The sequence below is a fragment of the Zalophus californianus genome, chromosome 10 (genome assembly GCF_009762305.2).
Source record: "Zalophus californianus isolate mZalCal1 chromosome 10, mZalCal1.pri.v2, whole genome shotgun sequence".
Taxonomy (NCBI): Eukaryota; Metazoa; Chordata; class Mammalia; order Carnivora; family Otariidae; genus Zalophus; species Zalophus californianus.
The window spans coordinates 29,106,278-29,131,387 of record NC_045604.1 but is presented as its reverse complement, the minus strand read 5'-3'; the positions used below and the strand labels follow the sequence as shown (position 1 = coordinate 29,131,387).

Below are 25,110 nucleotides of genomic sequence, written 5' to 3'. Positions count from 1 at the left end.
GGTTCTGAACCAGATTTCTGGAATGGGTCATGGAACTCCAGAGGAAAAGGACTCAGAAGTGAGACAGGCTACGGGGATGGCTTAGGAGGTCCAGGGAGAATGGAATCTAGGTACGGCGATGGCGTAGGGTATGCTAGAGGAATAGATCCTGAAAATGGGTCTGGCTGTAGTGATGGCTCGGCAGTGTCAGGAGAAATGGGATCTGGTTATGGCACTGGTTGTGAAGTTGCCTCTGGGGCACCTGGGGGAACAGAGTCTGAGGAAGGGGGTGGTTATAGGCATGGCTCAGGGGAGCCTGGGGGAATATGGTCTGGAAACAATGATAGTTATGGTCCTGCAATAAGGGGGTCTGGGAGACTTGCTAATCTCAAGAGTGGCTCAGGTGGCCCTGATAGAGGGCCCATGGATGAAGCCAGGATGCCTCCAGAGGCCAGGGAGGCATCCAAAGGCCAGGGGGATACTGGCCCGGGGGGAAGGCATCATTCCAGTGGTGGCCTAGGAAGTCCTGGGACAGTGGGGTCTGTGGGTAGAGGTGGCCTTGGGGCCTCTGCAACCATGGAGGCTGATGAGGAGGGACATGCAGAAGCAGAACCAGGGGTCTCTGGAAGAATAAGTCCTTGGGGTCAGACTGGAGACTATGGGGACTTCAGAGCCTCAGGGGCTCTGGGGGCCTTTGGGGAAGGAGGCCATGAAGATGGCTCTGGGGAAGCAGGAGCCATGGAGCCAAGGTATCTGAAGGCAGGAGGCAAAGTGAATGATGGGGTTGGGACCAGGGACCTTGGTGTTAGGGCCTCTGGAGCTAGAGCTGGTCACTGGGATGATACCAGGTTCCCTGAGGCACTGGCTCCTCATGCTAGGGCCAGTTCTGAGAGCCAAGAGACTTACGGGTCTGGTGGCGTGCCTGGTCTTGGGGCTGGATCAGGAATTCGAGGGTCTCAGCAAATTGGAAGGAGAACAGCTTATAGAGGAAGGTCAAGGGGTCTTGGGTCTGGGGGGTTGGGGCCAGGGGGTGAGGCGGGTTATAAGGATAGTATTGGGGTTTCTGGGGAAATGGGGTCAGTAGATGAGGCAGACTGGAAAGATTTGGGAACTCCTGAGGGGATGGGTTCATTGGGTAAGGCAGATCATAGGGATGATTTAGGGGGTTCTGGGAGAACTGGGTCAGGGGGTGAAGCAGGTTATGGAGATGGTTTGGGGGGTTCTGGGAGAATGGGGATGGGGGGTGAGACAGGTTATGGGAATGACTGGGGGGATTCTGGTAGAATTGGGTCAAAGGGTGACTCAGGTTATGGGGATGGCTTGGGAGGTTCTGGGAAAACGGAGTCAGGGCATGGAGCAGTTTCTAGGGATGGCTTAGGAGGTCGTGGGAGAATTGGGTCAGGGGGTGAGGCAGGTTATAAGGATGGTTTGGGGGGTTCTGGGAGAATGGGGATGGGGGGTGAGGCAGGTTATGGGAATGGCCTGGGAAGTTCTGGGAGAATGGGGGGGGAGGCAGGTTATGGGGATGGCCTGGGAGGTTCCAGGAAAATGGGGTCAGGGAGTGAGGCAGGTTATAGGGATGGCTTAGGAGGTCCTAGGAGACTTGGGTCAAGGGGTGAAGTAGGTTATAAAGATGGTTTAGGGGGTTCTGGGAGGATGGGGATGGGGGGTGAGGCAGGTTATGTGGATGGCCTGGGGCATTCTGGGAGAATGGGATCAGAGGGTGAGGCAGGTTATGGGGATGGCTTGGGAGGTTCTGGGAAAACGGAGTCAGGGCATGGGTCAGTTTATAGGGATGGTTTAGGAGGTCCTCAGAGAATTGAGTCAGGGGATGAGGCAGGTTATAAAGATGGTTTGGGGGGTTCTGGGAGAATGGGGAGGGGGGGTGAGGCAGGTTATGGGGACGGCCTGGGAAGTTCTGGGAGAATGGGGGGGGAGGCAGGTTATGGGGATGGCTTGGGAGGTTCCAGGAAAATGGGGTCAGGGGGTGGGCCAGGTTATAGGGATGGCTTAGGAGGTCCTGGGAGAATTGGGTCAGGGGGTGAAGTAGGTTATAAAGATGGTTTGGGGGGTTCTGGGAGAATGGGGATGGGGGGTGAGGCTGGTTGTGGGGATGGCTTGGTAGATTCTGGGAGAATTGGATCAAGGGGTGAGACAGGTTATGAGGATGCTTTGGAGGGTTCTGGGAAAATGGTGGTGGGGGGTGAGGCAGGTTATGAGGATGGCTTAGGAGGTTCTGGGAAAGTGGGGTCAGGGGGTGGGGCAAGTTATAGGGATGGCTTAGGAGGTCCTGGGAGAATTGGGTCAAGGGGTGACACAGGTTATAAGGATGGTTTGGGGTGTTCCGAGAGAATGGGAGCAGATGGTGAAGCAGATTATGGGGATGGCTTGGGGGGTTCTGCGAGAATTGGGTCAAAGGGTGACTCAGGTTATGGGGATGGTTTGGGGGGTTCCGGGAGAATGGGGATGGGGGGTGAAACTGGTTATGGGGATGGCTTGGGGGTTTCTGGGAGAATTGGGTCAGGTGGTGAAGCAGGTTATAAGGATGGTTTGGGGGGTTCTGAGAGAATAGGAGCAGGAGGTGAAGCAGGTTATGGGGATGGCTTGGGGGGTTCTGGGAGAATGGAGATGGGGGGTGAGAGAGCTTATAAGGATGGTTTAGGGGGTTCTGGGAGAATGGGATCAGAGGGTGAGGCAGGTTATGGGGATGGCTTGGGGCATTCTGGGAGAATTGGGTCAAAGGGTGAGGCAGGTTATAAGGATGGTTTGGGGGGTATTGGGAGAATGGGAATGGGGGGTGAGGCAGGTTATGGGGATGGTTTGGGGGTTACTGGGAGAATGGGGATGGGGAGTAAGATGGGTTATGGGGTTGGCTTGGGAGATTCTGGGAAAATGGGGTCAGGGGATGCAGGTTATAGGGATGGGGCCAGTGGGGCAGGTTATAGGGATGGTTTAGGAGGTCCTGGGAGACTTGGGTCAGGGGGTGAAGCAGGTTATAAGGATGGTTTGGGGTGTTCTGGAAGAAAGGGGATGGGGAGTGAGGCAGGTTATGGGGATGGTTTGGGAGATTCTGGGAGAATTGGGTCAAGGGGTGAGGCAGGTTATAAGGATGGTTCGGGGGGTTCTGAGAGAATGGGGGCAGGGGGTGAAGCAGTTTATGGGGATGGCTTGGGGGGTTCTGGGAGAATGGGGGTGGGGAGTGAGGCAGGTTATGGGGATGGCCTGGGGGAGTCTGAGAGAATTGGGTCAAAGGGTGACACAGATTATAAGGATGGTTTGGGGGGTTCTGGGAGAATTGGATCAGGGAATGAAGCAGGCTATAAGGATGGTTTGGGGGGTTCTGGGAGAATTGGATCAGGGAATGAAGCAGGCTATAAGGATGGTTTGGGGGGTTCTGGGAGAATTGGATCAGGGAATGAAGCAGGCTATAGGGATGGTTTGGGGGATGCTAGGGGACTGAGGTCAGGAAGTGAGTCTGATTATAGGGGAGGCTCAGGAGGATCTGGAGAAATGGGGTCAGAAGGTGAGGTGGGCTACAGAGATGGTTCAGGGAAGTTCAGAGTAACAGACACACAGCCTGGAGTGGGATACGAAGGTGGACCCAGCAGCCAAGAAGCCGTAGAGCATGGGTCAAGATACTGGACAGCATCAGAGAGGTCTGATGGTGGCACAAGCTCCAAGGATGGTTCAGAGAGGGGCAGAGGAATGGGGTTTGTGAAAGGAGCATGTCCTGGAGTGGGCTTTAGGATGGCCGGAATGCCAGGCCCTGCTGATGGCACAGCATGCAGGGACGGCCCCTGGGGCCCAGAGATGCAGGGGATTCGCGGTGAGCCACGGATTCTTTCAGACGGGCAAGGCTCCAAGAAGGATCTCGGGGGCTCTGGAACCTCAGGGGTTCCTGAGGTGCTGGGAGCCTTTGGCTCTATGGGAAAATCAGGTGTCAGAGAGTGGCAAGATGCTGCTGGGAACCCAGGATCTCCTGGGGACAGAGAGGCTCCCAGGAGGGAGGGCAGGTCTGCAGACCAAGCAGGGGGTATGAGGGCTTCTGGATTTCCTGATGGTCGGGGGGCAGTGGAGGGCGAGACCTGGGCAGGGGCAGCTGCTCTGGGATCTGGACATGAGCAGGACTTCTGGAAAGCAGGGCCAGGGACAGCAGATAGGGGTAGAGCAGCTGGCCTGGGGGAACTGGCACCTCAGGCAGGTGGGGACTCACCGCTGGGAGGCAGAAGGATGGGAGCAACATGCAGGCACTCAGTGGGCACAGGTCAGGTTCTGGACAACAGCTGGATGCCTGGGGAAAGGGGTAAATCAATGTCAGGTTCTGCTGATGGACAAGAGGTAAGCTACACTGGGGTCCCAGGCAGGGAAGACCAGGGGTTTGGCCAAGGCAGGATAGGTGCTGGGAATCAGTCCCCAGACTCCAGAGCTTCCAGGTCTCTGCAAGACAAAGATGCCACTTTCAGGGGGACCCATGAAGGGCCAGAGGGCTTCAGGGGCAGGAAGGGTGCTCTAGGCCAAGAAGGGTCTGGTGGGTGTCAAGACCCATGGTTCTTGGATAGCAAAGTTTCAGGTCCTGGAAGGGGCAAGTCTACTGACTCGGGGGACTCGGGCATCTTGAATAAGGGGAATTCCACTGATAGGGAGAATGGCCTCACCCAAAAACCTGGGGATTTAGGGCCTCAGGGAGCCTGGAATGGTCTAGATGGTCCGTTGGGCAGAAAAGACTCTATGGACAGATCTGGGGGCATCCAGGGCCTGGGCTTTCAGCTAGACAAAGGACAAAGAAGAGAAAGAGGGCCCCTGGGGTATCAGGGGTCCCTGGGGGCTGAGAATGACAAAGCCCAAGGTCCAGGGGCCCTAAAGGAGTATGAGGGATGGGGAGCAGAAGAGTCTGGAGGGTCAGACAGAAGGCCTGGCCAGCTCAGGAGCAGGTCTCGAAGACCTTCAGGGGGGGAGCCTGGAACAGCAAAGAGGGGAGCAGATGAGGCCAGAGGCTCGGGGCAGCCACTGGGAGGAGAGGACAGAGAGAGCCAAGGGGTGACTCTGCACGAAGACCAGAGCTGGGAGCCCCCAAGTCATCTTGGCAGCTGGAGACGTGGCCTGGAGGGCAGGTCAGACATCTATGGCCAGGGGAGGGATGCCACCCAGAGTCCCAGATCCAGATACAAGCCTGGCACTGGCGGTTTCTCCAAGGAGGCCCAAGGTAGGTATTTCTCAGGGAAATGGCTCCAGTGGGGTAGAGCCAAGGGGGGGCGGGGATGACTGGGTGGGTCTCAATTCTGCCTCTAGCCCCAGGAGTTTGTCCCTGCCAGTGCCCCTCATTTTCAGGGATCTCTTCCCATCCAGAAATCAACCTCTTCCTCCTTGTGGAGGTGGGCTCCAGGCCACATGGGGCTCAGAGGTCTCTGGGTCTCTGTCTTAACACCCTATGTCCAAAGAACTGGAGCTGTTGAAATCTCTCTGTGGGTTACTCAGACTTCCCATCTGTGTCACTCAAGGGGGGGCCTGCATCCACCTTGTACCCCAGGTCCCCTATACCAGCCTAGCAAAACCAGTTTGGTTTTGCTGGCACGGGCTCAGCCCAGTTAGTGGGGCATGGTGGCCTCCCAGAGCTCAGTGTAGGCCACGATCTGGGAGGCTGGGCCTTGGGGGAAATCCAGCCCCCAGACCCCTCTGTGTCTCTCCAGGCCCCCAGGGCCACTTCTCCCAGGGCCTGGCTAACACGGAAGTGCAGCAGGGAGAGGATGCCATGCTCTCCTGTACCCTCACCCGCGACCTGGGCCCGGGTGCCTGGTTTAAAGATGGAGTCGAGGTACTGCCCCCCATGCTTTACTGACCAGTTTATGGGTAGGGGGAGGGGTGTGGATGGGGGGGTGAAGCAATGAAGAGTAGAAGGTAGGGGCTTTGCAAGAAAGGTTTTTCATTCTTTTTTAAAGATTTTATTTATTTGAGAGAGAGCACAAGCCGGGGTGGGGGGAGGGGGGGAGGGAGAAGCAGACTCCCTACTGAGCAGGGAGCCCGATGTCAGGTTCGATCCCAGGACCCTGGGATCATGACCTGAGCCAAAGGCAGATGCTTAACCGACTGAGCCACCCAGGCGCCCCAAGATTTTTTATTCTTCATTTTACTAAAGCACCTACCCTGGGAGAAGTCTAAATAGCCAGCATGTTGGTATGTTTAAAATAAAACTGGGTTTTTGGGTGGGTGTGTATCCTCTTTGCTCCCCCCCGCCCGCCCCGGACATACCCCTTCCTCTCCCAAATGCCTCTTCCTCATCCAAAATGCCTGTGCTGTCCCAGCACCTGTGGAATTCTACTGTCCTTCAAGGCGTGGTACAAACGCCACCTCAGCCCAACCAGACGGGACCTCTCCTCTCTCTGAACAGCCCTTCTGTCCTCCACCACGGCTGTCCTCCCAGGAGAATGGATGTCACAGGGGTTCAGAGCACGGGCCTTGGCGTCAGCTAGCCCGGCTTCAGATCCCAGCTCTGCCACTTACCTCTGGTTGCATCTATAAAATGGGGCCAATAGCAGTATTGACTTCATAAGGTCGTTGCAACATTAAATGAGGTACTGAGTCTGGAGAGCACTAGTACACGCCTGGTGCATCACAAGCATTCCATTGACACTGCTCTTATTACAATTCCTACGTTGCATTAGTAAGGGGCCTTGCTTCCCCCCCCCCGCCCCCCCCCACAACCACCTGGAGGAGCTGGGCAGGGGTGGGGATGACAGGGCTCCTCCGTGGCCCTTGTTTGCAGCTCAGCGCCCAGGACGGAGTCATCTTTGAGCAAGACGGTCTCGTGCACAGGCTCCTCATTGCCCATGTGCAAGGGACCCAGGCTGGGAGGTACACCTTTGTAGCCGGCAACCAGCGGAGCGAGGCCACCCTGAGTGTCCACGGTGAGGGTCAGCCCGCCCTTCCCTGCTCGGCAGGCTCCCTGCAGCAGGTGCTATGCTCCACCTCTAAACCCCTGACTGTGTGGCTAGTCTGCAGCCGGTGCCTAATCTCATCCTCAGTCTGAGAAGGTGATTTTTAAAAAAGCCGACCACATCCTCCCTGTTCCTTGTCAGGAAGTCCCTGGGGAGGTCTAGTCCTGGTGCCTCCTGCTGCAGATGAAGCCCATTCATCCCTTAGTAGTTCTCTTTCCTCTCAGCCTACACTTCCTTCTCCGGGTCCCTCTTTCCCCACTGCCCGGGTGCACAGTGCCCCGGCTGCCTTTGACTCCCTGGCCCTGTTATATCTCTAGATCGCCCCAATGTCACAGAGAAACTGAGAGAGCCCCTGGTGGTCAAGGCTGGGAAGCCGGTGACAGTGAAGATCCCCTTCCAGAGCCGCCTCCCAGTTCAGGCTGCCTGGAAAAAGGACGGGGCTGAAGTGGCGGGCGGCAGCAGCCCCCCGGGGGCGCAGGTGGCCCTGGGGGACGGCTTCACTCGGCTGTGCCTCCCTAGCGCTGGCAGGAAGGATGGTGACCGGGACAGCGTGACACTGAGGAGCGAGGGCGGCTCTGTGCAGGCTGAGCTCAGCCTGCAAGTTATAGGTGCCAGTCCCAGCCTTCTCCCCAGCCAAGGCCCAAAGGGTCCCAGGGTTCTGGGATCTCCCTGCCGGCAGGGGCAGGCCCAGAGTGTGCTGCCCTGCTCTGATCCTCATTTGCATGCTGTTTAAGATCCAAACCTACTTCCCCTTGTTCCCTTTCCCCTCCTCAGACTGGTTAGGAAGCAGCAGTTTAGATAAAGACAGGGCTGGGCTCCCACTGGTGGTGCTTCTCTGGGAGCTAAGGCACTGGGCCCCGGGGGAGGGGGGGGGCATTTCTGGGATGGGATGGTGGCCCCCAGCCTTGAGCGGTGCCAGCAAGTTAGGACTGCCTGTACCAGCCACAGTGGTGCATTCTGGGTCACCTCTGTGGGGTGTATGTGTGTGTTGGGGGGTGGAGACCAGGGACACTTCCAGGTAATGTCCAAGGCTCTCTGGATATTCTCCCCCATGGCAGGCTTATCCGCTGATGAGGGGGGAAGCCTAGCACCACTCCCCTCCATCTCCTTTGACCCCCCCTTCTCTTCCTGCTCCTCTCGGTGGGACCCCAGACAAGCCCCAGCCCCCACAAGGTCCCCTGGAGGTACAGGATCTCCAGGGGGCTGGGGTCTGCCTCCACTGGCGGCCCCCAGACGACAGCGGGGGCCGGGCCGTGGAGCACTACGTGGTGGAGCGGCGGCAAGCTGGCCGGAGCACTTGGCCGAAGGTGGGCGAGCCCCCCGCAGACAGCACGGCCTTCACCGATGCCCACGTGGAGCAGGGCAGGAAATACACCTTCAGAGTGCGGGCTGTGACCTCTGAGGGGGCGGGGGAGGCCCTGGAGTCCACAGAGGTGCTGGTGGCTCCTGAGGGTAAGAGGATGGACTGGGCCCTAGCATTCTGGGCTCTCCACCGTGCCCAGGGGGTGGGCGGGGCTGCCCCAGGCACTGAGGGACGTGGGGGGGGGTGTCTTGGGGCCCTTGTAGAGCACTGTGGAGACTCCTTACGTCAGTTTCATTTGGGATTTCGCAGGCAATCAGGAAACAAGGTTTGTGGGGTCTTCTCTCAGCAGTGGCTCTCTGGGAGTAGGGGTAGACAAGCAGAGCCCACTTTCTCAGGAAGCTGGGTGGGGCAGGTACCATCCTCCATCAGATGCCCTCCCTCTGGAGCAATCTATCAGGGGACTGAAGGCTCAGGGGCCTAAGGGCTGCCTCTAGGCTCCTAGGCCAGAGCCAGAACAGTGTCCTAGGGCAGGCTGGCTCAGCGCCCCCTGACATTCCCTAGGAAAGAATAGAGTGTGACCCACTCCCAGATGCCCCCCTCCCCCTCCCCCAGGACCTTGCTGTGAGCTGGCATCTTTCCTTGGCCTCTGGCTGACCTGCACCTTCTCTGCCCCCCAGCTCTCCCTGGGCCCCCCTCAAGCCCAGCCATCCAGTCGGCCTCCAGCCAGGGCATCACGCTGACGTGGACGGCACCTCGGGGCCCTGGCAGTGCCCACATCCTGGGCTACCTGATCGAGAAGCGCAAAAAGGGGAGCAACATCTGGACAGCAGTGAATGCCCAGCCTGTGCCTGGTGAGTGCGCCTGAATGGATGCTCCACATTATCCTGGCCTCCAAAGCTTCCCTAGAGGAGCTCCTGGCTCCAGGGTCCTGTGGCACCATCTTGCCAGATCCCTTTAGTACAGTGGGTCTCACGTGGGGCAGTTTCACCCCCTGGGGACATTTGGCAATTTTTGGTTGTCATAACTGAAGTGCAGGAAGGTGGGGAGTAGCATCTAGTGTGAAAAAGCTGCTAAACATCCTGTAATCCACAGGGTCACACTCCGGTTCCATCCCCACGTCCCCAAACAAAGAAGGATCTGGCCATAAATGCCAGTAGTGCCAGGGTTAGGAAACCCTGGCTTAACAGAAGTCTCGGGATGGAAGCCAGAGATGGAGCAGTTAGCCCTGGCTTCTGGCCTTGACTTCAGGCAGTGCATTCTTTTCTCTGGATCTTACCTTTCTCATCCATGAGATGAGGAGACATGTCCCCTGTCCTACTAACTTCCCCACAATGTCCAGGAAACTGCTTTCCAAAATCAGAAAGAACTCAGAAACTCCCAGAGAGCCACTGCAACATTTGCAGAAGAAAGAACAGGTTCCAAGCCCCGAGCAGGTTGTCAGGAGACCGGGTTCCTAGCCAGGGCTGTGCCACTCAGGACCTCGGGATCCTCATCTTTGGAAAGAGGCTGGTGAACTAAGGGCATTCTTCCAACTTCACTATCTAGTCATTCTGTTTTATTTATAAATCTATATAAATTTATAGCAACATTTAGAAGTCTTTAAGAAGGAGAGAACCAGGGAGATTAAGGCACTTGTCCAAGACCACCCAGCAAGTTAGTGGCAGAACCAGACAGGGACTGGGGCCTCTCACACCCTGAGCAGTGCTGTTTTTACCTTGGAGACACCCGAGTCACCCCTAGCTGGCTGGCTGGAGAGAAGGACTGTTTTAGTGCCCTAGGCTCGGTCTTTTCCAGAGCTTGGAGGCACCAGGCCATCTGTGTGCCCATTGCCTGGTCCTGTCACAGGGGGACAAGTGTGGGGTGGGCTTTTCACAGGGAGGAGGTGGACCGTGACGGATGTGCGGCAGGGCTGTCCGTATGAATTTCGGGTCACGGCTGTGTCTCCCTCCGGTCCCGGAGAGCCTGGGCCCCCCTCGGATGCTGTCTTTGCTCGGGACCCCGTGAGTAAGTAGAGCACCAACCCAGGTTGGGGGTGGCGGTGGTGATGAGCAGGGGATAGCTCTGGAGTCCGTGGGACAAGACAGGGGCTGTAGGAAGGTCAGGGCCGGTGCTGAAGGACGTGGTCAGGAAGGCTGGAAGACACAGGCCGAAGGGCCTCTGGGGTAAGGCATATTTTAGGGGCCCGGGGAATTGCGATCAAACAGGCCTAGAGGTCAGGCAGTGGGGTCACTTTACTCACTCTTCAGCCTTTGGGTAGGTCAGTCCGCGAGCTGGCCCACCTGATCCCATCCTACAACCATCCACCCACCCCAGTGAGGGCTTGTCATTGCCATGGGGCAGGTGGGAGGTCGCCGTGGAACCTCACCATTGACTGTCCAGCAGATCTTTGCTGATCATCTTCATCACAATGGCTAACGTTGTGCCAGGAACTAGGTAAATAAATCCTGGCCTCTGCTTCTGGTGTAGAACAGCATTTCCCTCTCTGTGATTTCAGACATCCAGGCACAGAAAGATGTCAGTGGACATGTTGAAAACAACACAAACAGCCAAAAAGATCTGTGATCAAAGATGTTTCTAACACCTAGCCTATGAGATTTCCAAGTCCTTCAGGAAAGGGATCTGTCCTACTTTGAGCCAAATTTCCCAAATTTGGGTAGAGAATGCCTTTTCCACAAAACAGCCCTCAAAAACCTCATTCCAAGGCATACGGCTTAGAAAATGCTGCTCTGTATGCCCCTTATGAGTGTCTTATCTCATGGGCCCTTATGAGCCTGCTAGTGACAAGCCACCAAGGGAGCAGCACGTTTCTGGCACTTGCTGGACTGGCCATGTGGTCACCTTGAGAGCACCTTTGTATCCCTACAGGGCCTGGTGCAGTGTGTATGGGTCTGGGCTGTTAGACTGAATCTAGCAAAAAGAGAACATTGTACAAGTTTAACGGATCGAGTGGCACCTAAGGGTTGGTCCTAGAAAGGGCAGAGTGTGCAACGGGGAGGGGAAAGGTGACACATGCATTTTATTCCTTGCAAGTGGACCAACCCCATCCTAGTTTATCAATCTCTCTCTCTCTCTCTCTCTCATCACTGATAGAGAGTGGAGACAGCAAGTAGCATAAGGGGTGTCCTACAATAGCCGCCCCAGTCATGACCGTTCCTAGGCCCTCGCTACTGAGCATGATCCTCGGACTGGCAGCATTACCTGGGGGCTTGTTAGGAATGCAGAATCTCAGACCTCACCCAGGCCCTTCTGTATTAGGGTCTGAAGTCTCAACCAAATCCCCCGGTGGTTTACAAACAAATTTAAGTTTGAGAAACACTATCCTAGCCCCAATTTAGAAACACCCAGGCAGCTCTTAAGACTCCTGCTGCCTGGGCTGTACCCCAGACTAATGCAATCCACATCTCTGGGGATGGATCTAGGAACCAGTGTCTTTAAGGCTCCCCACAAGATTCCACTGTGCAACCAGCTTTGGGAGACTGCTCTGCAATGTACAAAACCCTTCACACACATCACACCTTTGCTCCAGAACCCCTGTGCGTGGGTAGGGCTTGTGTTATTTTCCTTCCCACTTAACAGGTGAAGGATAAGTATGCGCTGAGTGCCCAAAAGGCAGTCTTGACTACCTTAGAGCTCAGAATCAAAAGATACAGAATTCTAGTCTTCAGGCATTTGAAGCCCAGGAAGTCACCAACTAAGATGCCAGATTTCAGGAATTACAAGCAGGGTAGTTCGGGGAAGTGGGTTGACAGGTGGGTGAAGAAATTCCCAGCCTCCCACAGGAAGACTAATGAATATCCACATGGAGTGGCCTCTCCCTCAAGAGAGGGTGATGCCATTCCTGACCTTCCCACCGGGACTGGCCAGGAGCCCCTGGGCCCGTGCGGGACCTCCAAGTCATAGACACGTCGCACACCAGCATCACCTTGAGCTGGGAACAGCCAGATGCACAGGATGGGGACACAGCCCAGGGCTACGTGGTGGAGCTACGTGGCTCAGACAGTCTGCAGTGGATCCCCTGCCACAAGGGCACCGTACCAGTCACCAGCTTCACAGCCAAAGGGCTTCGGCCCCAAGAGAGCTACTTCGTGAGGGTGACAGCAGTTAACGACGGGGGCCTTGGCCAGCCCACCGCCCTGGACACGTTAGTGCAAGTCATGCCAGTTGCAAGTGAGTCCCATCACCTTCCCCTTCCTGCAGGCCCTTCCCGAGAGGGACCTCTGAGCAGCCACCATGCACTTGCTGAGCCAAGATCCCCTTCCCCAGTTTAATAAAGTGCCCCTTATCAAGCACCTATTATGAGCCAGGCACTGGACTAGGCAGGCCCATTTGGAAATGTTTTCTCATTACAACTCATAGAAATCCTACGAGGTTAATGTTTTTACCCCCAATTTACAGATAAAGAACCTGAGGTCAAAGGTGCTTTGCCTTGGGTCACACCACTGGTACGTGGCAGAGCCAGGATTTAAACCAGGTGACTCTGACTCCAGAGTCCAGGCTCTCTCCAGGTTCTTTGCTGCTTCCCGAGCATGACCTAAGATGGTATGAGTGCTGCTTGGCGCACGCGGTTCATGTGCAGAGGAGAAGACACCCAGCTCCCTATTATCCAAAAGTGGATTGTCTTTTCCCTTGGTTATAATCGCTGGAAGCTTCTGACCTGGGCCATCCCAACAAGCCCGACTTGTAACAATCACAGTAACAATTAGGGAGACAAATACAATGAACAGCACACTGCACCTGGAGTCGAGAATCCTGGAAACTTGTCCTGGCTCTGCCCCCAGCTGGATGTGATCTCAAGCCTGTCACTTCCTGCCTCAGATCAGTGTTTATCTTGTCTGCAAAACAAGAGTTGTATGACTTTTCCCCTGTCCTCTGTTCTGGCCTAACCCACTCCCTGATGGCTTTCCTTTCTCAGCTCCTATTCCGTCCGGGCTAGCATCTCCCCACCAGCTCCTGCAGCTCCCTGCCCCTCCCCCAGGATTCTCCTCCCAGCTCCCTCTACATTTCCTTCAGAGCCCCTCCCTGACCCCCACCATGGATCTCTGCATCAATTAGTCTGGCCCAGGCATCCCCCTCCAGCTCTGCCTTGTTGGAGACCTGGGACTGGTCCCAAGAATGGAGGGAGGTGACAAGACATCTTGTGTGTTCCAGTCCATCCCAAGTTCCTCATGGACTCCAGCACAAGGGACTTGCTGATGGTCCGAGCTGGGGACACCATTCGTGTGCCTGTCTCCTTTAAAGTGAGTATATCTAATAGGGGATGGGGAGGGGAGCCCAGAGTGGCCAAGGGAGCCAGACTCCACCCTGTGCTTCTCTTTCACCTCCCTCCTTTTTGGTCCCCAGCCAGTGGCCCGGGCTTGTGCTGGAAATCAGGCCAGAAGTGAGGAAGAGGGTCCTCCCTGAAGGCACCATCCTCACCTGGCCACTGGCCATTGGGCATTTGTCTATAGGTCCCTCTAGTGGTAGCTCCTGTTACTGCACCTCTAAACTACGGGGCCCACTTTCCTCCACCTCCCTCCTTACTTAATCTGGGAATGCAGTGCGGCTGCAGCTTGTATAGTCCCTTTTGACTTTAGAATGACCTGAGTCTGAGTTTGAGTATTGTACAAGCACATGAACTGCGTTTGACTCAGGATGATCCCCCACCAACACCACCTGTCCTGTAGAGATAGGATAACCGTACAGTGTGGGGGCTGGAAGCACAGTTTGCGTGGAGTCAGATTCTAGCATCATTACTCACTAGCTGTTTGACCTCCGAGAAATATTTTAACCTCTCTGTGTTCCAACTTCCTCATCTGTCAAGTGGGGATGATAGTAATTTATCTCCAAGGATTCTTCTGAGGATTCAAGGAATTAACACATTGAAAGCACATAAGTAGTGCCTGGCATATGGCAAGCACCCAGTTTGTGTTATCTATTACTAATTGTTGTTGTTATTATTATTAAAATCATCATCATCATCATCATCATCATCATCATCATCAGTTTGGGAACTCATAGGTGGCCGGACCCGATTCAAACCCAGCTATAACTCTAAATTACATGTTCTTAATTATTAGACCATAATAAGGACAATGATGGTGACAAGAATTTTTAACACGCACTGAGTGTTCCTCGGCCCTGTTCTCTATGCTTTCCATGTATTATTAACTCCTTCAGTCCTCAGAACAATCCTGTGAGGCGAGTTACAGTTGGCATCCCCATTTGACTCTGATGCCCAGTGTGACCAGTGTCAGAGAATCTCATGGGGACTTGGGGGTTTGCCTTACTCCCCCTTTCCTGCTTCCTCGTTACCCCACACCCCCTCCCATACCTCCCTGGATCACCCCCTCTTAACCAGCCTCTCCCTAAGTAGGCACCTCCCCACTCTGGGCTTTTGCTCAGACATTTCTTCTCTGGGGATGCTCTTCTTCCCGCTTACACCTTGGGCCCAGCTTCAATGCCATCACTCCCACAAAACGTCCCCTCCTTGTCTTTCTTTCCTCTCATTTCCCAGGCTTTCCCCATGCCTGAGGTGACCTGGCTGAAGGACGGCTTGCCCTTGCTTAAAAGTAATGTGACCTCCACCAAGGATGGCCTCACCCAGCTTCTGATTCCTGTGGCCAGCTTCTCAGACAGTGGCCTCTACACTGTGGTGCTGAGGAACCTGCAGGGCGGGGAGGCGGCTTACCGCTTCTCCCTCAGGGTGGCAGGTGAGGCCGGCCCGGGCACGGGCTCCCGACACCAGCTTGCCACAAGCCAAGGCATGGAGCTCTCCATCTGGCCTTGTCACGGGTCTCAGCTACTCTCCCAAGCCTGGGTATACAAGGTGACCACACCACCAGCCCTTCCTAAGAGCTGGAGGAAAGAAAGGAGGAAAGGCAGAGGGAGAGTCTGGGGTGGGACAGGGCATGGGGGTCCACTATCCTTCTGCCCCAGGAACTTAGGGACAGTTAAGTCACAGCCCTTCCCCGGTCTGTGACGGCCAGTGAGCAAAGACAGTCACCACCATTACCTCACCTGAAAGAGCCTTGGAAGGATTGTCTGTGGTCCTTGTACAAGATAAATGTTGCCCTCCCCACTGGGGCTCCCACACAGCCCCTGCCCACGCTGGAGGAGCTTCTGGAATACAGAAATGACCAACAGCTAACAATGGGGGTTCTGCAACTTGGTCTTGTGAAAACCCCTCCACTGTCCACGTCCTGTGTCATTTTACTTACAAGCCAGGGTGAATTCAATGATTCTCGTTGGAGAGGCTTTCCACCCTCTAGAGATAACTGTAGACCCCCAGCTGAGCTCTCTCTGGGGGGCTCCAGCTGCCTGCATGGGCAGGCTGCACTCCCCAGGACCCCAGAAGACTTGGGGACCTGGGGGAGGGCATGCGGAAGCCTGTGGGCATTCTGGGGTGCCTGCCGGCTTCCCCCCACCCCACACTCAACTGCCTTTGCTCTCTCGTGCAGCATGCCCGAAGGCACCCGGGCCCATCCGCCTGCAGGAGAACGTGCCCGGGACAGTGACGGCCGAGTGGGAGCCTTCTCCGGACGAGACTGGGGGTGTCCCCCTATACTACGAGGTGCTGACACGCTCCTCAGCGCACGGGCCCTGGTGCCAGGCGGCTGACCGCATGCACACCAACCACTTCACCCTCCTGGGAGTGCTTCCTGGCCACGAGTACCACTTCCGGGTAGTGGCCAAGAACGAGCTGGGGGCCAGCCTGCCCTCAGATACCAGCCAGCCCTGGTGCATCCCCCGGCAGCGAGGTGAGCTCTTGGGGATGCGGGCTGCATCCGGGGCAGCCCCAGCAGAGGTGGCCGAGTGCGGCTTAATGTGTTGCTGGCCCCACCACAGCTGGACCAGGAGCCGTTACCCTGCCCACCTCCCCCACCTCCCCCCACCTCCCCCACCTCCCCAGCTGGCTCAACCCACCTGCACTGCTGTCCTCTGTGTCCCTGACTCAGGGTGGGTCCGGAGAGAGCAGAGGGCTGTGGGTGTCTACATGTCCAGGATGCCTTTGGGTGGGATCTCAAATAAGCAGCAGGCCTACGGCAAAGAGAGGTTAATGTTTCTCTGAAAACCAAGCATATTTTACAGTCAAATAGATGGTGGACCTTCAAAGTAATCACTAGAAAAAAGCAGATTATAAAATTGAATGCGTGATTCCATATTTCTAAAACACAAAAATGTCTGGAAGGTTCCACACCAAAATGTTAGCTCTGGCCATTGATAGGCAGTGAGATTATGCTTGGTTTTTATTCCTTCCCCTTTTGACTTTCTTACACGTTCTGGTTTGTCCACAGTGAATGGGTGTTAGCTTATAATAAAAGAATAAATAAAAAATAAAATCCAAAATGTATTTTAAGAACAGGATAAAAAAGTGAGTCAAGCTGTGAGGGCCAAATTGACAGGTAAGTTGTGGCGGAAGGACCCAGAACGTGCCTACGTTCCACCAGGAGCTTGCTACCCCGACTCATGCTTCGGCCCTCCCTTCCTTGCTTACTGACCCTTCTCTCTCTCGCCCTGGTGTTTGCCACAGACAGGTTCCCAGTGAGGCGTCCAAGCTACCGGGAGCCTAACCTGAGCCAGAAGCCCCGGTTCCTGGTGGGCCTGCGGACCCACCTGCTGCCACAGGGCTGTGAGTGCTGCATGAGCTGTGCTGTGCACGGCTGGCCGCGGCCCCATGTCACCTGGTTCAAGGACGACCAGAGCCTGGCGGGAAACCCCGCGGTGTATAGCACCGACGTGCTGGGCGTGTGCTCCCTCATCATCCCCAGTGTCTCCCCCAAGGACAGCGGCCGGTACAAGGCCGTGGCGGAGAATGCGCTGGGCGAGGCCATCAGCACCGCCAGCCTCATTGTCACAGGTAAAGGTGCTGCCCTGGCAGAGTGGGGGGGACAGGAAGGAGAATCAGAGGGGCAGCCACCTGCCTGCCTTCAGGGAGCCCTCCCTGTGCCCTCAGGAGTGCTTGGGCTGGAGGTCAGGATACCACGGTTCTCTAACCGCCGTGGCTCCATAGGAATTCTGTGACTTCAGCTGGGCCATCACTCGCCCTCCTGGGGCCTTGATTTACCCGTCTGCAAAATGCAGTATTGAACTAGATCACTGAGGACTGACTCTTGGCTTAAGGGACGATGCACCCCCGACTAAGCTCCCCAGAATGGCCTGCAACACATTTCAAGACGAGAGATAAAGGAGCCTCTTCTCTCTTCTGTGTTATACCTTCATAAATATGCCCAGACACAGACACTTAGTGCCCCAAAAGCCTTGCTGATTTCCTTACTGGTAGTCTCCTTTTCAGTAAAGCAAATAACCTATGTTAATAAGAAAACATTTTTCCTTAAGAGTACTTAAAACATCTTATATTTTGAATAGAAAACAAAGTAACCCCTAAACATTTTAAAATTATTCAGAATTGACCTTTGTGCAAAAATGGCCCTTTCGGCGCTGAACCAGAGCATCTTTTTTCTCTGTGGCATCTATGCCCAGGCCCTCGGGAAGCCGCTCGCCAGGTGCCCCAGCGCGTACACACACCTCATCCTGAAAAGGCTGTTTTCAAAAAAGTGTTTGGGTGGGGGGTTGCCAGGGGAGGAATTTGACCAAGCTCAGAGAGCACGCGGTGTCTCTGCATTTGAACCCATGGCCCCTGCTGGAAGAGCCCCTGGGCCTGACCGCAACGTGGAACAGGGGTGGCCCCTCGGCAGCTGTTCCTTCAGGACCCGCCGGAATATCCCGGTGCTCTGTGTCTTGCAGAATCTAGCTCCTAGCCCCGCCTCACCCCGGGATGGCCCTGTCTGGCTCCACAGCCGTGGGATGAAGACAGATCCCCGAAACTTCTCTCTTGACACCCACACTGGCCCAGAGAGATGGTCCTGAAGGATGGAGGACACTGGTCGTGCCCAGAGCCCCAGGAAGGCAGGAGTGAGGAGCAGGAGGGCATGGAGTCCTTTGGGGAAGAAAAAGAAGAGGGGAGGACATTCAACCTCTCCACCCCAAGCCAAGTCCCTGAACATGACCATGAACCTCCTCCACTCTCTCCACGGGGGCTTCTTTCTTCTCCACTTCTTCCGGGAGATCGGGAGATCGGGAGATCCAGAGAGAACCTGTCTGCAAGAGGGAGGCCAAATCCTTGTTTTCCGGAAGCGGGTTCCTGGAGGGAGAGCAGGAAGAGCTGGGCCTGCTGTGAGCACAGGAGGGAGGAATGAGGAGGTCAGAGGACCTGAGGGCCAGGGCCTCCAGGGCATGTGTGGAGGGGGGCTTTCTGTACTTTACGTCATTAAAGCATTAGGCTGACACAAGCCTGTCATTTGCAAGTTAACTTGGGGTTGGTGTGTTGGAGGAAAGATTCCCACCGCAGAGCCTTCATACCAGGCTCCCTCGGGGAGGAGAGGTGGGTTCTGCGCCGTGGCTTCTGAGGGCGGGAAATCAGAGAAGGGTTGGAGAGTCTCCTCCCTCACTCCTCACCCATGTGTCCTGTACACCTCTGGCAAAAAGCCTGTGAGCAACAGAGCGAGAGGCTTTCCTGGGTGTTAGAGTGTGGGGAACACAGAGCCAGGGCCTTTGCCTGTCCTTCCCTGGGGCCAGAAAGAGTCTGGGCTGGGGAAAATCCTACTCCAGGATGTGATCTGGGCGCCCCTGTCAGAAGGCGCCGAGAGAGACCATCACATGGGGATTTGGCTCTCATTCAGGGCTCTGTGGGCCCCTTCTCCCCTCCTCCACGGCCCCCACTGCCCTGTGTCACACACAGGATGGGATGCTTCCCTTTCCAGAGAAGGAGCTCTATGTGACCTCCCGCGGAAGCTCTTGTCTTCCTCCGTCCTCAAGGCCCCTGAACCTCCCAGGCTCCCAGGAAACACCCCAGAGTTCCTGGGGGGTGAGAAGGAAGGAGGGAGCCCCAGGAAGGCTGAGCCCCACTCTGTCCCAGCGTGTCTGCTCCAAAGCCTAGCCAGTGGCCTGACACCGTGTGCTCTTCACTCCCTCTGCTGGGATGCAGGCTTTTGCCTTCCCTTGTCTCCTCTCATGCCCAACCGCAGGTCAGACGCAGGGACGGGGGAGCCCAAGCCACCAGGAGGGATGGACGGTGGTTGTCAAAAACACCTTTCTGAGGCATGGGAAACACGTAACCCAGGGAATGCTTTCTGGATGCCAGAGATAACTGTCCACCCAAAATAGACCAAGAGTGCCCCCAGATGCAGGGGGATGGACTAGATGACTTTGTACAGGCCACGGTTCCCTCCTGCTCACCGCCCCCGGGGAAACCTACGAGAGCTGTTTTCCTTGGGTTTTCTCTTTGCATCTTTGCTTTGCTCCGGCAGCCGGCCGCACTGGGGCCAGGAGCAAAGAAAGAAGTTCTTAGAAACTGCGAGGCAGTGGCTGACCACCTCGGCCCATGTGAACTATTCTAAGTCCTTTTTGTGCTACGGGATCCTGCAGTGGGGGGAGGGCAGGGCTTCAGCTCAGACTGCAGCGTCAGCAATGGGGGGAGGTGGGGGTTTGCACAGAGGGGATGACCCAGTGTCTGTGGCCCGCCTGGCCCTGAACAGGGACTCCCAGAGCAAGGATGAGCGGAGAGCCTGGTCTCCACTTCTGAGGGTGCAGTGGGGGCCTGACCTTCCAAGGAGATCCAAGGACAAAAGACCCTAACTTGTGATGGCTTCTCAAGATACATTCATTCATCTGACGGGCCCCGAGCAGGCGCTGTGCAGGAGGGTACAAAGACAAGTAAGACATGGGACCTGCCCTCAAAGTGCCCACCTTCCGGAAGGGAAATAAGACGAACAAAAGCCCCAAGAAAGTCCTGAGGACCTCAGAGGAGGGGAGACCTGCAGGCTGAGTGCATCAAGGAGGGTTTCCTAAAGGAGGCAGTAGCATCCTTGAGGAATAAGCAGGAAGCGGGCCTGCAGAGAGGAGAACACTATGAGCACAGGCCTGGTTTGAACAACTTGGCCCAAGACCGTGGAAAGCAGCGTCTGTTTGGTGGTGGGCAGTAGTGCTCACATCCGGGGCAAGTGAGGCCGTGTGTCCCTGGGAGGGGGCTTGCATACTTCTATGACCAGAGCAGAATGTGAAGAAGAAGGGAGCAGTCGTGCGCATTTTCATTCACTTCCACACAAAGCCCAAAACCCTTGCCAGTTATTACGTCAAATCTTGAGTATGAATTTAAGGGTTTGGAGACTAGTTCTGCTACCTAACTAGTTATGTGACCTCAGCAAGTTCCTTATCCTGTTTAATGACTGAGTCCTCATCTGTAAATTAAGAATACTAGTTCCTAACCCAAGGTCACAAGGATTTTCTCCTGTTTTCTTCTTGAAGTATTATGGTTTTAATTCTTACTTTTAGATCTATCCCTTTTGAGTGAAGTTTTGCTTGTGGCATGGGGTAATAGTCGAGGCTTTCTTTTTTTCTTTCTTGATTATCCAACTGGCCTAGGACCATATTTAGAAAGAGATTTTCCTTTCCCCACTGAATTACCTTGGAGCCTTCATTGAAAACCAAGCCACAGTATATGTGTGGATCTGTTTTTAGATTCTGTCTTCCCTACTTCTGTTCTACTTTCTGGAAAAGTTTGTATAGAATTGATATAGTATCTTCTTCAAATGTTTGACAGAATTTACCAATAAAGCCACTGGGCCTGGAGTTTTGTATGGGAAGGATGTAACCACAAATTTAATTCTTTAATAGGCATATATGGCTATTCAGGCTATCAATTTCTTCTTGAATGAGCTTTGATTATTTGTGACTTTCAAAGAATTTATTCATTTCATCTAGGTTGTTGAATTTAACAGCATAAAGTTGTTTGTAATATTCCCTTATTATCCTTTTGCTGTCTGTACGATCTCTAGTGATATCTTCTCTCTCATTCTTAATATTGGTGATTTGTGTTTTTTCTCTTTTGTTCTTAATCAGTTTGGCTACAGGTTTATCCATTTTATTGATCTTTACAAAGAACCAACTTTTGGTTTGATTGATTTTCTCTGTTAGTTTTCTGTTTTCAATTTCATTGATTTTTGCTCCTTTGTTAATTCCTTTCTTCAGCTTACTTTGGGTTTAACTTGCTCTTTTTTTCCTCGCTTTTTGTTAAGGTCAAATCTTAGATCACAGATTTAAGACCTTTATTGGTTTATAACACATAAGCATTGAATACTGTGAATCTTCCCTTAAATGCTGTTTTAGCTATATCCACATGTTTTGACACATGTATTCATTTTCATTCGGTTCAAGTTATTTTCTAATTTACCTTATGACTTCTTCATTTACCCATGGATTACATAGAAGAGTGTCATTTAATTTTGAAATAGGTGAGATTCCCCAGCTGTCCCTTCTTGACTTTGACTTTAATTCTAACTGCAGTTAGATAACACACTTTTATGATTTTGCCTTTTTAAAATCTAATGAAACTTGTTTCATGGTCCCAAATACAGTCTGTCTTGTTAAATATTCTCTGTGCACTTGAAAGGATGCGCATTCTGCTTTTGTTGCGGGGAATGTTACACAAATGTCGATTAAGTGAAGTTGGTTGATGGTGTTGTTTGAATCTTCTATATCCTTACTGATTTTCTTTCCATTTGTTCTCTCAATTCCTGAGAAAGGAGTGTTGACCTAGCCAACAAAACTGTGGATTTGTTCAAGGTGTATGATATATATCTTTAATTTATCACAGTTTACATTCAAATAATATGCCTCTAGTATAAAGTAAGAACCTCACTAGGGGCTTGCATTTCTTCCTCCCATCCTCCGTGCTATTTGGTCCTGCCTTTTACTTATGCATAAGTTATAAACCCCAAATGTATGATTATTTCTGCTTTAAAAACGCAATTGTCTTTTAAATATATTTTTAATGAGGAAAAAACCATTTATATTTATCATTTGCCGTGTTCTTCATTCCTTTGTGCAGATCCAGGTTTCTACTTGGTATCATTTTGCTTCTGCCTAAAGAACTTCTTGGAACATTTCTTGGACAGCAGGTCTTTTGACAATGCATTTTCTCAGCTACTATTCATTTGAAAAAGTCTTTATTTCCCCTTCATTTTTTCCAGAGCCTACCAGAGAGATATTTATTCAATGTTTTATTATATAAATGTTCACAGAAAAGCTGAAAGAATGATACAGTGACCCATATGCCCATCACCTGGATTCTACAATTAGCATTGCTGTATCTGCTTCATCACATCTCTAACCGCTTATGCATCTCTCTATTCATCCATTAATCCATCCTATTGTTTTTTTTAATACATTTCAAAGTGAGTTACACACAAGAGTACACTTCACACGTGAACAACTCAGCATAGCAAAGACTTTTGTCAGGTAGAGGATTTGGCCACTAGGGGGCTGCCAAGTGCCGTCAAAAGCTTTAGAAGGTAAATGAGTCTACAGTCCTAGGAAATTAAGGATTAAGGAATAATCAATTAGTCTTAGTCTTATACCTATGTAGTCTTAGTCTCTACCCTCAGAACTCCTCTCCTCTTTTTACAGTTGTTTTAACTATAAAAGAGAAAATACATCATGGACCACTCTTTCCTTCAGATGACTTGTTCTATAAAAGATAGCAGTTCTTTAGATCAGAATCTCAGAAAACTTGGTGAAGTCAGGGTGTTATATTTGGGGAAATGAGCTGATAAAATGAATTAAATGTTAACTCATTATTACTCTCCATAAAGGTAGGGACTTAGTTTATTACTTATCCCCAGCACGTAGATAGAACTCGGGCACATACTAGTGCTCAATAAATACTTACTGAAGTAATGAGTGAATTCAAGTGCTTAATTCCAAATACAATATTCATACATGTCATGTTATTACTAATAAAAATTAAAACAATAAGTCTACTTTTGAACGTAATATCAGAATAGAAATGTATATAACAGCTACGATTACATTGCAGAAAGAAAAAATATTCTAAAGTATAACTCCTCCACTTCAGAAATCTTGAGGATTCCACTGAGAAGTTTTCTGGGGGGGATTTGGGATATATGTGTGTGTGTGTGTGTGTGTGTGTGTGTGTGTGTGTGTGTGTTACAAAAATAAGCCTTAATAAAAAATAAGAACATAGATTTTACTCTGGAGCTGGGGCACTACAGAAATGACCCTGTTTTCCACACGTGTCCCCGGAGATTCAGCTTAAGCCAACATTGCATGATCCCAGTCCTTAATTTTTGAAAAAAAATTGGGGGGACATAGAATCCCAGGTTGACAGTTCTTTGTTTTCATTCCAGTACTCCAAAGATGTCACTCCATTATCTTTTGACTTACAGCTTTGTTGAGAAATCTGCTACCATTCTCATCTGTGCTCCTGCACACGTGTGAGTCTGTTTCCTCTCCAACTAGAATATCGATTCCATGGAAGTAGCGACTGGCCCTTATTCATTCTTAGATCTTCCTTTTCTCACTTAGTCCCTGGCATTGAGCAAGCTCAAATATTTATTGATTATTCCTTAAGATGGTAATGCCACCTCCAATTTCTCAAAAGACCCACATACAGAGACTCAACCACACACATATCTTTTCCTCTCTTGACTCAATGAATAAAAATGAAAGAAGGGGGACTATGAGGCAAACATACAGAAATGGAAGTAAATGCAACTTCCAGTCATACCGGACTGAGGCCATTTACCTAATTCCATGGGGGTTGGGAGAAAAATTTTATCTAAACAAATTTAAAAAAAAAGAAATTTTTAGTATTATTTACAACAGCTAATGGCTTTTTCAATAAGTAGGGAAATGGCGCTTGGATAATTAATAAACTATTTGGAAAAAAATAAGTCAAGGCTTACCTCATACCATACACCAAAATACATTTTAGATGAACTAAAGAGACAGTAATAGAGCATGCATGTAAAAATAATAAGAAAAATAATGAGTTGTTATCCATTTCACCTTGGTGCTGGAAAAAAGACTTGCCAAGCTTTTTACATCAAATACAAAAACTTTGTATATCAAATATAAAAACTTTGTATAGAGTTGATTATATAACAAAATAACTTTTGAGTTTTAAAAAGACCATAAACAAAGTTAAAAGGCAAATGGCAAATTAGTTTTAAAATTTTACAGCACAGAGGCACCTGGGTTGCACAGTTGGTTAAGTGTCTGGCTCTTGGTTTCAGTTTAGGTCGTGATTTCAGGGTTGTGAGATAGAGCCCCTCTTCGGGATCGCTGCTCAGCTTGGAGTCGGCTTGAGATTCTTTCTCTCTCTCCTTCTGCCCCTCCCGCTCATGCTCTCTCTCTCTCTCTAAAATAAATAAATAAATCTTTTAAAAAAACAAAAGTATTTACAGCATTTAACAATAAATTTAATAATAAATAGAATTATAAGTCAATAAGAAAGAGACACTGTAATATGCAACTGCACAAAGAGGAAACAGGTAGTTTATCAAAAAAGTATGAAGCAGGGGCACCTGGTCCATTAAGAGTCTACCTTTGGCTCAGGTCATGATCCCAGGATCCTGGGATCCAGGCCCACATCAGGCTCCTTGCTCAGCGGGGAGCGTGCTTCTCCCTCTGCCTGCCGCTCCCCCCTGCTTGTGCTCTCTCTCTCTCTCTCTCTCTGACAAATAAATTTTTTTAAATCTAATAAATAAATAAATAAAAATAAGCAGATTTTACAATTATGTGCCACTTATTACCACTCGATTTAGCAAGCATTAAAAAGAATCATCTAGGGGCACCTGGGGGGCTCAGTCAGTTGAGCTTCTGACTCCTGGTTTCAGCTCAGGTCATGATCTCGGTGTCCTGAGATCAGACTCTGCATCAGATTGCGCGCTCAGTGGGGAGTCTGCTTGAGACTCTCTCTCTCCCTCTCCTTCTGCCTCTCACTCTGCTTGCATGCGCTCTCTCTCTCTCATGTACACACACTCTCTCTCTAAAATAAATAAATCTTTATTTTTTTTAAAGATTTTATTTATTTATTTGACAGAGAGAGAGAGCACAAGC

At 52.0% G+C, this 25,110-nt stretch overlaps 1 protein-coding gene across 1 annotated transcript in view; it reads left to right on the top strand.

The window, feature by feature from the left end:
• IGFN1 (immunoglobulin like and fibronectin type III domain containing 1) overlaps positions 1 to 18,471 on the top strand; it is a 49,041-nt gene extending 30,570 nt beyond the window's left edge. The window contains exons 14-26 of the mRNA XM_035722189.1: positions 5,069 to 5,182; positions 5,667 to 5,791; positions 6,740 to 6,881; positions 7,229 to 7,603; positions 8,064 to 8,363; positions 8,892 to 9,065; positions 10,090 to 10,218; positions 12,079 to 12,381; positions 13,363 to 13,451; positions 14,708 to 14,903; positions 15,651 to 15,950; positions 16,724 to 17,050; positions 17,938 to 18,471. Of these exons, the coding sequence (XP_035578082.1) occupies positions 5,069 to 5,182; positions 5,667 to 5,791; positions 6,740 to 6,881; positions 7,229 to 7,603; positions 8,064 to 8,363; positions 8,892 to 9,065; positions 10,090 to 10,218; positions 12,079 to 12,381; positions 13,363 to 13,451; positions 14,708 to 14,903; positions 15,651 to 15,950; positions 16,724 to 17,050; positions 17,938 to 17,951 (2,588 nt within the window). The 3' untranslated portion in view covers positions 17,952 to 18,471. The remainder of the gene's footprint in view (positions 1 to 5,068; positions 5,183 to 5,666; positions 5,792 to 6,739; positions 6,882 to 7,228; positions 7,604 to 8,063; positions 8,364 to 8,891; positions 9,066 to 10,089; positions 10,219 to 12,078; positions 12,382 to 13,362; positions 13,452 to 14,707; positions 14,904 to 15,650; positions 15,951 to 16,723; positions 17,051 to 17,937) is intronic.
• Positions 18,472 to 25,110: the final 6,639 nt, after the last annotated feature.